At 41.1% G+C, this 12,960-nt stretch overlaps 1 protein-coding gene across 3 annotated transcripts in view; it reads left to right on the plus strand.

Annotated features, from left to right (window-relative positions):
- Positions 1 to 12,960, plus strand: part of SPOCK1 (SPARC (osteonectin), cwcv and kazal like domains proteoglycan 1) — a 396,815-nt gene that overhangs the window by 261,658 nt on the left and 122,197 nt on the right. For all 3 annotated transcript variants that reach the window (XM_053376868.1, XM_053376869.1, XM_053376870.1), the window contains exon 5: positions 10,427 to 10,559. In XM_053376868.1, the coding sequence (XP_053232843.1) occupies positions 10,427 to 10,559 (133 nt within the window). The remainder of the gene's footprint in view (positions 1 to 10,426; positions 10,560 to 12,960) is intronic.

The following is a 12,960-nucleotide window of genomic DNA, read 5'->3' on the forward strand; positions in this document are numbered from 1 at the left end:
AATAAATTGAAGAATTAGCATGTAGCATAAGAAAGCTGTCAGGTTCTGGCATATGAATGAGAAGGAATCATCAGAATGCACTACTTCTGGCTTGCCAGTGATGGGGTAGACAACAATGCTATGCTGTTTTAAAAAGAAAAAGGCCAAAGCTTTACTTGGTTGTATAATGTTATGTGTGTGTGTGTGTGTGAGAGAGAGAGAGAGAGAGGAGAGAGAGAGAGAGAGAGAGAGAGAGAGAGAGAGCTCCTACCAGTTACCTGCAACTGCGTTGCAGAGCTGAAAAGAGGCACACTCCGCCCCCTGCCAACAGATTGGTTACATAGGACCACAGACAGACCACACCCTTGTATTTCAGGAAGAACATCATGGCAAAGGGAAGACCAAACTAGTCCTATCCATTGTGGCTTGAAGCTCCCATGGAAGGAGCAGCCTTGGCCCAGTATACCTGAAGGAGCGTCTCCACCCCCATTGTTCAGCCCAGACATTGAGGTACATCTCCAAGGGCCTCCTGGTGATTCCCTCACTGTGAGAAGTGATGTTACAGGGAACCAGGCAGAGGGCCTTCTTGGTAGTGGGGCCCGCTCTGTCAAATGCCTGCCCATCATATGTCAAGGAAATAAACAACTAATCTGACTTTTAGAAGACATATGAAGGCAGCCCTGTTCAGGGAACTAATTAATGTCTGATGTTTTATCGCTTTATTATTATTATCATCATTATCATCATCATCATCATCACTTATGTTGGGAGCCTCCCAGAGTGGCTGGGGAAAGCCAGCCAGATGGGCAGGGTATAAATAAATAAATTATTATTATTATTATTATTATTATTATTATTATTATTATTATTATTGCTGCTGCTGCTGCTGCTGCTGCTGCTGCTGCTGTAGTAAAGCTTGCTTTCCTCTCACCACCTCTCCCCCCCTTTTGTGAAGTATTAGAATCTGAACCTGGGCAAGAACTGTCTCAACTTTTAATACTTACAAAATTTAAGAAACTTTGGACAAAATTGTTAAACCGTTTTTTAAAGAAAAAAACCCTACTGCTACTACTTATTACTATTTTGCTAAATAAGTATTCATAATAGGTTGTATCCATTGTTAGTTCTATGCAGAGTAGACCCATTTCAATTAATGGGCATGACTAATCTCAGCCAATGAATTTCAATGGATATACACTGCATAGGACTTACCGGTAGTTGGAGTCATCATGCCAAATAGAAAATCAAGTTGCTATAGTTATATCCATTGTACAATGAAACTGGTAGCTTTAGCTTTAGGTGTGACTTTAGCCTTGTGCATATTCAGAGACAAAGAAAGTGTGCCCTTTGGCCTGCCCTCCAACCTTCACATATTAATTCACCCTTGTGATCAAAGCAAACTCAGTACAGCATGCAGACTCAGAAGGCTACATAAACACAGGGAACTGGGAGGAATAGTACTGGTGGCACAACCCTGACTCTTCCTTTAGTTATTTTCTCTGGATATGTTGTCTGCCCAAGGCTACTGAACCAATGGCTTGTGCTGCTGAAGCAAAACAGTGAAGAAGCTTCTAGGATCAACAAAAGCCATGGGATGCAGTTCAAGCAGGCTGAAAGGAACCATGCTTCACACCTGCTGGAGTGGCACATACTTATTTAAATCTTTGTTTTACAGCACCAGTCATGAAAATTCATAGAGGGGAAAAACAATAAAAACAACATTCAGTAAACCAAAACAAATTACATCAATAAATCAGCGAAAGCAACAGTCCCAGTAAACGGCCACTAAAATAAGCACGACTACCCTGAAAGTACCGGTAAAGGTAAAGGTAAAGGTACCCCTGCCCGTACGGGCCAGTCGTGTCCGACTCTAGGGTTGTGTGCTCATCTCACTTAAGAGGCCGGGGGCCAGCACTGTCCGGAGACACTTCCGAGTCACGTGGCCAGCGTGACGAAGCTGCACTGGTGAGCCAGCACCAGCGCAGCACACAAAAATGCCATTTACCTTCCCGCTATAAAGTGGTACCTATTTATCTACTTGCACTTAGGGGTGCTTTCAAACTGCTAGGTGGGCAGGAGCTGGGACCGAACGGCGGGAGCTCACCCCGCCGCGGGGATTCGAACCACCGACCATACGATTGGCAAGTCCTAGGCACTGAGGTTTTACCCACAGCGCCACCCCTGAAAGTACTGGTCAATAGTGTTAAAAATGAAAGTTCTTCTGAAAAGTGACAGCCTTCAACTGCCAAAAAAACCAAACAAACTAGCAGGGACAAGACTAAATGAATCTCTTTTGGAGGATAATTCTAGAGCATTGGGGCTGATCCTTATAGACTCCCCGTAAAATGTTGCTAAGTTGAGAACACAAAACAAAGAAGAGGTAAGAAAAACATGCTTGCTTCCTAATGAGGTTTTCACAGCCATAACCACTGCAAGCTGACTCTGAATGTTTATATTGTTTTTATCAATCTGCAATGCCATGGGTACATCCTTGCAATGAGTGTGAAACTAATATGGAGAAGGTTTGGGTGGGAGAAACCTAAGTTAAAATCCTCATCCCTGCTAAATTGCATGTTATAGCAGATCTTGAGCTGTAGCCATATATGGCAGGCCAATGCCATGTTCTTCACTTTTGCATTTCAGTGTAGGTTTGCTAACTTACGTATTTTTCGCACCATAGGACGCACTTTTTCCCCTCCAAAAATGAAGGGGAAATGTGTGTGCGTCCTATGGTGCGAATGCAGGCTTTCGCTGAAGCCTGGAGAGCGAGAGGCATCGGTGCGCACCGACCCCTCTCGCTCTCCAGGCTTCAGGAAGCTATCCGCAAGCCTTGCAAGCCCGGCGGGAGTTCCCGCGGGCTCACAAGGCTTGCAGGCAGCAGCCTGCAGCCCCAGCGAGTGTCCGCAAGCCTTGCGCGCCCGGCGGGAGTGCGTGAGGCTTGGTGCGGCAACCTGTCGCCCGAAGCACGGGGAGCCCTCCGGAGGGCTCCCCGTGCTTTGGGCGAGTGTCCGCAAGCCTTGCGCGCCCGGCGGGAGGTCCCGACGGGCGCGCGAGACTTGGGGCGGCAGCCTGTCGCCCGAAGCACGGGGAGCCCTCCGGAGGGCTCTCCGTGCTTCGGGCGAGTGTCTGCAAGCCTTGCGCGCCCGGCGGGAGGTCCCGACGGGCGCGCGAGGCTTGGGGCGGCAGCCTGTCACCCGAAGCACGGGGAGCCCTCTGGAAGGCTCCCCGTGCTTCGGGCGAGTGTCTGCAAGCCTTGCGCGCCCGGCGGGAGGTCCCGCCGAGCGCGTGAGGCTTGGGGCGGCAGACTGTCGCCCGAAGCACGGGGAGCCCTCCGGAGGGTGCCCCGTGCTTCGGGCAGGTGTGCGCAAGGCTTGGGGCGACAGCCGCGGCTGGGGGGGGAATAATTTTTTTTATTCATTTCCCCCCCCAAAAAAAACGAGGTGCGTCCTATGGGCCGGTGCGCCCTATAGAACGAAAAATACGGTATACTGTTATTACATCATCTCAACATTAATTTACCAGCCTCTCATTGGCAGTAGCCAACAAACTGGAGAACTGGGGCAGGGCAATGCAAGATGTGACAATGGGAAGACTTGGGGCAAATGTTGGGTTCATTTGTCCCTGTTTGCTGTAATATGCTCACTGAGGTAAATTTGGGCCCAACCCTACATCCCATAGTCACCAAGAAGTAAAAGAAGCCTCTTAAGTGTTTTAAAAGTGGGTGAGAAGTAAATTGTTCAGCGTGAGTAATTGCACTTATCAATTGGTATTTCCCTAACTAACCTTTGCTTGTTTCTTCTTACACTCATATAGCCATTATTTCCTCCTATTTTTGGCATGCTGCTTCCTGGCTTCTTTTTGTTGTTGTTTGCTTTGGGGTTGCAAAAAAGCCTAAGATTCAGCAGCACAGGCTTTTCTCACATGCTTTCTTCCCAGATCCATTAACCACTCCCCCACCACAGTTTGACATAATAGGAAATCCAGCTGTGCAGGTGGGAAAGGAGGAAAGACAAAAGAACTCTGGGGAAATGGGCAGGAGAAGACATAGTTGTTGAGTCTCTCCCTTAATCAATAAATGTAAAGATATAGCAACAATTTCCAGGTTGTAACTGACAACCCTAGTTACACTTTCTGAACTACAGCTAATTAGGTCTTGGTCCAATAAATCATTTTAAAACATACATTTTTGCACAATGTGTCTCTCTGTTTCATGTCCACATAGTAAATTATTATAGGTATGAAAAAGTTACAGGCATTAACATTGAAAGACCTGTTTTCCAGCAATCCTACATGAATTCTATTTACTACCAAGAACAGCCATAACTTGAACACTATCTCTTTAGAGAGACGTACAGCAAGAACCCTTCTATGGGTGTTTAAAATCTAGTCTTTTTAAACCTGTGAGATAATATGAATGCTGCATAGGTGATAACATCCCCAGGCAGGCAGAAATAAGATAATAAAAAATATTTTTTTCTGTCTGTGTTCTGAATGCTGGCAGGTCATACTTTTGACTCAAAGCACATACGCTTCTGGAACTGAGCAAGACAGAGAGATAAAGTTAAAACGAACACACGTCTCTGTCAAGCTGAAAAGACAAAATGTTCATAATAGAAGCCACTCCAAAGCTATTTTGTTTCTGACGTATTAGTGGAAAAGGCATTAATACAATGCCTTTTCCACTTAAAAGATTTGCAATGTGTATTTTTTTCTTTTAAAACCCTGTTATTAATAAATTGAAGTTGCTTATCAGACCATTTCTAACAGCTAGAAGAAAGTGAAATCTTGAGAAAAGCCAGTTTAGCTGATAACCATATTTTATACTTTATTTTAAATCTGAAGGTTTTTGGGGTTGAGAGCTGTTTTTCTGCCACCAAGTATAGATTTGGTGGTGGTGGTTTTTTACCTTTTCACTTCAAAATGATCTGATTTGTATATTGAATATTTTATGAACTTATGCAAGAGGGCTGTGCAGTATTTCTGCTGAGAAGTTCTGGGTGAAATGACTGGTGGGTTGAGTGTGGCAATTAATACCTCACATTTGCGTTTGCTATATCTTAACATAACCTAAGCCCAACTTATGTTGTCTGTTGGTCTTTTGGTCTAAAAGCCCAATAGAGAATGCAATCCAGGCTGTTAGAGCATTTGGCAGGCTTCTATGTGATATAAAAGTTAAAACAACGATATATTTTTAGATGATCAATTCAGACTCACATCATAAAACTAGCACCTGCTATGCAAATTGTTCCCCTTGGGAAGTTGGTGCTCTTATTTTTCCTCTTCCATAGCCAGTCCCCATTCAGCAACATTTCCCTCGCATTTTCAACTATACAGCATGCCATAATAATATCCATCCTTGATTATTCTTTGGCATCTACGGAGCCGCATTAGCAATCACATTGATGGATTAAGTGGAACACATGAATGAAGAAGCAGACAATATTAACTAATTGCAGTTGTTGAGTAGATGGGAAAGAGATGGATGTGGCGTGGTAGGACTCAATTGATCATTAGCTTGAAGGAACAAGTAGAAGGTTATGACCCCTCATGGTTGGACTTTTTGAAACAAAAGCAATGTTGAACAGCTCAGGGACTAAATGCCTCTTTCAACTGGTTTCTAGTTTTAGGGCTCTTCCAGACAAGTTGCTCACTGAGCATTCATTCCGCTTTGGTTGCTTAGAGGTAATATGACATTGCTGTCATCCCACACTTTCCAGTTCATTTTCCTGTCACTTTTCTTACCACAGAAATGTTGTTGTATGCAAGAGGGCCAAATTTGCTTTAATTGCACAACTGAAATTTGCTGGCAGAGTACTGAATAGCATCTACAAAAGAGTATTGTCTGAAAGTAGCCTTAGACTATGTTTGGAAGTTAGCACTTTCACAGCATGTGTTCAACCAAATAGCAACAAACATGTTGCTTTAAAAAAAAAAACACCATGCAAAGCATGACACTGCTCAGTAGCCATCTAACCAGGGCATTTTGTTAGAGTAGAAGAGGAACTTGAATGCCACATTTTGAAATGTAGCCATCAAATGTTCAAGTTAATTAGCAACTTAATAATCTGCAACCACAGCAACTAATTTTTTTTTTAACCAACCCATAAGATGGAGTTGTTGATTTCTTCTAGCAAGATTCTGTACAGAAAAACATATGTGCAAGTTACACAAGGGGACTGTGTGTGGGTTGCACATATGGCTTGCAAACTTTTCTCCCCCCTAATGCTCCTGTGATCTCAGGTCCCTGGTAGTCACAGCTTCTTGTGCTTTTGCCTCCTAGCTATGATTATATAGCATGATTTTTAAGATACTTAAATTTTTGCAGGCATTCTTTCGTGCAAAGATGTAGACATATTGCAATATTTGGGTAGCATCACTGTGAGCTTTATGAATTTGGACCCACCCGATTTCACAAATCATTTGCAGAAATTTTAATATGTGTACCTCACCCTTTTTGGTTCAATCCAGAGTATTTTACTATTCACCTATCTTAATTAATGAGGAGTTAGTTTGTTAAGCAAAGTGATTGCATTCTAGAAGATTAACACTGCCATATACTGACAGAACTGGTTTTTTATACCAAGGCTTTGATTGCAGGCTTCTATCTCTGTCTCTTTTTGGTTGGCTTTTTTATTTTATGATATCGTGATGGGGTTGCTTCTGTAGATGCAAGCTTCCTAATAGTGCTATTTATCACTGTGACAAAGGCTCAAGCAGAAGAAAGCTTTAACTGAAATGAAAGAATAGCATTTTTATTACTTTAGCAGCTGAATGTGATATTACAACAGAGTTTGAATTGCGCAGCAAATTGCAAACTGAGGCAAAGTTGCTTTAAAGAGCATCCATATGTGTTTTCTAAACCATGATAAAGGCATTCGGTGATGTTTTAAAATGTTTTCCTTGTCTCGGCTAAACTGCTCTGATGTGCTTTCATATTAGGGCAAAGCAGCGGGATTGCTATTTCTTCCAAATGCTTGGGGTAGAATTTATATTTTGTTATGAAATCTAGAAAGCCAATATCACATGGAGCTACTTCACACATGATATTTACAGTCCCTCAATCATAGTTAAAGGGGTGGGCCATTAGACCTTGGGAGGCCCTCTGTCCTTACTAGAGCATATTCCCTCCACATGCCCTCCTAGCCTTATCCTTGATTAGGTGTAATGCTAGCCAGGGCTTACTCTTAAGTAGGATTCAGGTTCATTATTTTTATTATTTAACACAAAAACAAAGGGCTGATTTTTTACAAAAGGGTATGAGACATACAAATGGACCCTGGATGGGCATGTCATAAAACAAGTTAGTAATTGAAAATACTTGAGAGTTACTTTTCAGTCCACTCTGTCCTGGTCACTTTGAATTCAAAATATTGCATTGAGTGCATGGACTATTCCAGTGGCATTGTTGAGGTTCTGCTGTGCAAAGGATGGTGAGCATATACCTTTAGTTTGAAGGTGCCCCCAAAACAAAGGAATTACCCAAACTATGTACATAATCCAGGTGTGCATATTAGGAATGAATTAATCAATCAATCACAAGAGAGGAGAGGACACAAACTATTTTTTTTGAGATCTTTGGTGCCCCAGCAGTATAGGCTTTGTCTATATTCATCCTCAACAGATTATGACTACCTATCCCTGGCTTTTTTCTTGATAGCTCAACTTGCTCCTGGATTCAGCAACAAAGCCAACACCATCTTCTGTCACTTGGGTTAGAAAAAGCAACCAGCTACATTAAAGGGGCTTCTAGATCATAACTTGCAAAATTTGTCAAGTCTGACATATTGGGGGTGTTTTTTTCCACCACTGTCCTTTTGTCTAGAACCTAAAAGAGATCATTGATTTGCTAGGTATTTAGCAATTTTGAATATCCCTAGGTAACAGAAGAACATTTCCATGTGCTGGTTCAGTTCTTTGCTATCAGCATTTAGGGTCAATTTGCCAGGCGGCCCTTGGCACTTGACATTTTGTCCCTTGCAAAAACAGCTCAATTGAAACAATAGCTCATGTCCTCCTATACTGTAACTTTTATAGAAAGATACCAATCTGAGCTAAAGCTTTTAGAAGGAATGGCTATAGCAGGCACCAAATTGACAATAGACATTATCTCTATTTATAACTCTTTCTGATTATTCATGGATTTTCTTATACTCTCATGTTAAAAGGTGCATGCATGTATTGTCTTGATAACTGTATGTACTGTATTTGATGTTATGATTTGTAGACCAGATATACGGAAAGTGATCATAGAAAAGCACAACCTAAAACAATATAACATTTAGTAACCTTAATAATACTTAACTAGCACAACTATGCAAAATATAAATGAATCTTAAAAATAGAGTTGGCATTACCCTTAACAATTATTTAAAAGGCTTCAATCAGGAATGCCAGTCCAATTTTTAAGGTGTTTATATTTAATTTTTAGATATAAATATTATATTTTTAAACAGATATTTATATGGCACTTTGTTCATTGAATGCCCTTTAAATTTAATTTCATAAATCATGCAGTGGTTGATTTTTCTTATTTCTCTTGGGCAGGATCGGTAGCCAGCTTCAGAACAATGGTTTCAAATCCTGCATATTGCTAAATTCTGCTTGGCACCAAGACCTTGTGGATATGTTTGTATGCTAAGAAGGGATACATCTTTATTTAGTTGACCATGATAATTTGATGGACTGTAACATAGCAAATGTGCAAAACTACTCAAACAGAGGAATCTTAGTATTGTGCAACTGCAACAGATTGGAGGGTGGGCACAATGTCAGTGGACATTGGACTGCCAAGTGTCAAATTTTATTTTATCCATGGTGTTATTCACTCCTGTATGAAAAAGGAGGCTATAGTTCTCATACCACTGGTGATTCAGGGGTAGCAGAAGCTTTCAATATCACAATATAGAATCTAAAATCCAACAAGTTAAAAAAGACCCTAGATCTGAAAGCCCATAATATAACAGTTAAAGTACTGAAGAGAAGAAGTGAGAACATCAATGACACAGTCAAGATAGCCATTCATTTTTGAAGTTTCAGATATCCAGATACACTGCAGGCTTTTCAATAGCTTTAGAAACGTTCATAATCCAAAAATGGGCACATTGCAAAGCACAAGGAAATGTGAACATTGTAGTAGACAAAGTCATAGGAGTGACCTCAGCTGTGCATTGCCCCATTTTAGAATATTTCCTGTGAGATTAAAAAATAAAATCAGCTTAACAATATATTCCTTAAATAGCAGGCCACTGGAAACAGAAATATAAAATCATAGTATCTAGCTCACTCATCAACTGAATGAGCTTCTCCGTACATACCAACTTTAATATTAAGCTAGTTGTCAACATTGGTTATACTGAATGGGGTTTTCTTGTTGTTACTTTTCATTTTAGAAGGATCCCTAAATTAGTTTAAAAGCATATAAAGCTACATTGTAAGGCTGTCCTCCTAGCTGAGTATTAGCAGCCCTGACTGGCAACTGCAATCCAGGGTGTCAGGCAAGAGTCTTTTCTCACCCTACCTCATGATGCCAGAATTCAAATATGGTGCTTTCTGCATGCATGTGCTCTAATAACATGTTAGGGAGAATGCTAGACAAAAAATGCTTCCACTTAAAATTGTAGCTCTCTATGCATAATCTGTTTGGGACGCGGGTGGCGCTGTGGGTTAAACCACAGAGCCTAGGACTTGCCAATCAGAAGGTTGGCGGTTTTAATCCCCGCGACGGGGTGAGCTCCCATTGCTTGATCCCTGCTCCTGCCAACCTAGCAGTTCGAAAGCATGTCAAAGTGCAAGTAGATAAATAGGTACCGCTCCGGCAGGAAGGTAAACAGTGTTTCCATGTGCTGCTCTGGTTCGCCAGAAGCGGCTTAGTCATGCTGGCCACATGGCCCGGAAGCTGTATGCCAGCTCCCTCAGCCAGTAAAGCGAGATGAGCGCCACAACCCCAGAGTCGGTCACGACTGGACCTAATGGTCAGGGGTCCCTTTACCTATGCATAATCTTAGCTTCACTTTCCCATTCAATACATCAATCTCTTATCTAAAACATATAAAATACATTCTGGATATCCCTATCATCCACATTTCTATTACTGTACCTTAAATAATAATAATAATTGTTGTTGTTGCTGGTGGTGCTTTTTTGTTATTATATGCTGTTTTTATGCTATTGCTAGTTTTCATGTTATTTCTGTCTCCTACGGCTTTTATTGTTTTTCTCGTACAACCAATAACAATAATCATTTTGTTATATAACTGCTGGAAATAAACAATATTGCTTTGCCAACAATTATAAATTCACTCTTTAGCTGGCCCTGAAATGTGCTTAGGCAGAATTAGATCCAAAAGGATTCCATGCACAAAATTTAGATTGTTTTCAGGCTTAGATTTGGCAGAGACTTGTCTTAGTTGTCTATCACATTCACACAGACCCCCGCCTTCTCTTCCAGCCTTCGGCAAAAGAAAGGAAACCTTCCCCAGAGACACTGGAATGGACCAGCTAATTTAGTAAAATGCAAGCCATGCCCTCTGATGCATGCCAGTGCAGTTTGTGGCTCCGATGGACATACTTACACAACAAAGGTAATGACAAAAGTGTTTCTGTCGTAATTCGGGCATTTGCAAAAGTACCATTTAGGAATGTGAGCTTTCAAACCCAAGCCGTTTAATGAAACATGTAAGACTGTGAGTAAGGAAGGCTGTTACCCTGATGCTCCTCATGTCAACTGAAAGTGCCAGTAGTTCAAGAGAGTTCCTCTACACCCCAGACTGGAAAGTGAAAGGGGGTCCACATTTAGAAGCAGTTTTTCATGGTATTGTAAGATTGCCAGATTGGATGCCAAACTTCCTGCACAATGGAAATAACGTGGATCTTGTGTTTAGAGTGTGCAGAAAAAGCAGTAACAATTGATTGAAGACACCTGTTATGTGAATCTGTGGCTTTATGTTTCCCTATATTTCCTTTTCTTTATGGTGTAGCATAACACATTAAAATGAACGATGTGCACTGCATTTATATCACTCAATGCATGGTTGTTAGAGAGTAAAAACCTTGGTGGGAAGTGTAACATTTGACTTTATAGTGAAAATATAATTCACTTGGTGTGCTGCATAGGTCATATATATTCTAAACCAGTACACCAAAGGCATAGCTAAAACACTAAAGGATTTCCACATCTGAGAGCAGATAATGCAGTCAGTGGATATTTTTCATTGGCCTGATTATTAATGCCTTAGGTGTTGATTTGGTAAAAAATACAAAACACCTCCTTAGTCATGTTTAATTCAAGTGTTGATACTTCACTTTTTAAGTGGAATTAAGATTTTCATGTTTTGTTCTTTGCGGTGTACTATGTTGGATTAATCATTTATTCATACATTCATTGCTATAGACATATAATATACCCTATTCACAAAGGTTTTGCTTGGATATGATACTTTATGGTAACAAGTCTGAAAACATAAACATAAAGAAGAAAAGATAAAATGCATCAATATATACCATCTAAAAAGTGCCCCAAAGGGCTGTAACTGTGGTGACCTAACTCACTTTAATGTATATTTAGCTCCTACGTTGTATTAGCAAGTATCCAGGTGATAAAAATTGCATGATCCATGCACCAAGGATTTATCATCTATATCAAGATAGCAAAGTTTGGCTTCAATTGTGTAAAGGAGATGCCGTAACAGAATCAAGCGGATGCAGTAGGTAAGGGTGTGAGAAGAAATGTGGGTTAGAATGAATATATAGTGATCTTGAGTGGTGGCATAGAGAAAGGAAGACAAATTGCAGGAGGAGGATTGTTCTGGCACAGGAAACAACAGGTTAGAAGGTATGGAGATAAACCAGATGAGTGGTTGCAGAAAGGAAGGAGCATGAAGTTATAAAGGGCCATGAAAAGAGAAATCTGATGCCAATTCACTCATGCATGTTGAGATCCTCATATGGGAACTGTACACACACACACACAACCCATACGCAATTCTATGTATGAGAGAGGGGGGGCAATATGAATGCATTTGCTTCTGAATATTCTGAATTTGAATCAGGGCCAGAGAGGAGCAGAGCTGGGGGGGGGGGACACCTGGTTTTTGAATTAAATGTGGAACATGACAACTTGTGGAACATGACAAAGAGGCAATGTGACAATTGTGGAGAAGTTGAGTTATCCATAGTGATAAGACAGACTAATTTTGCCAAGATATGCTCAATCAAGCACCAGAGGGCAAGGTGTATATTGGGAAGTTTCATTAGCTGAGCTAGCACTTGGCTGTCCATCTAGGTTAGATGGCAAAATATCATCTGTGAACTGTGTGAATGTTTCCAAAATATTAGAGAATATTTAATCACATATAACTAGATAATCCCATAGTAACAATGAATTATTGCACTTGAATATGTGTTGTACATTTAAGGGAGCAGTCATAGCTTGGTGATATAGCACACTCTTTTTATAGGTTCAGTTCCTAATATCCTCAGGGCCGGATTAAACCCTGTGGAGGCCCCTGGGCAGTCGAAATCTCGGGGAGGGGGCTTGCAAATTATATCTGAATACTTTTTCTAATTTTCTTTCAAGAGCAAATAAATATTATTTTGATCCATTGTTGCAGGGCCCCTAATAGGCTTGGGGCCCATAGGCCAGTGCCTACTCTGCCTATTTGGTGACCTGGCAATGAATATCCCCAGCCAAAAGTATGTCCAGTATCAGGGCTGGAAAATATCTTTTCCAGAAAACCAGGAGAGTTTCTGTCTGTCTGGGGAGGCTGTAGTGAGCTCAATGGACCATTGGTGTGAGTAAGACAGCTCCATATGAACCAGCACTTGCTTTCACATGGCACTTATGTATGCACCAACTAGATTCTCTGTTACTGATTCCTTTAAGTCTTCTTTCAAAAATACATTTCCATTCTCTTGTGATTATCTTGCTCTTCCATGCTCTTCTTAGCCACTTAGAATATGCTCAGATAAAACAAAATGGGATTG

Source organism: Podarcis raffonei, chromosome 2, assembly GCF_027172205.1.
Source record: "Podarcis raffonei isolate rPodRaf1 chromosome 2, rPodRaf1.pri, whole genome shotgun sequence".
Taxonomy (NCBI): Eukaryota; Metazoa; Chordata; class Lepidosauria; order Squamata; family Lacertidae; genus Podarcis; species Podarcis raffonei.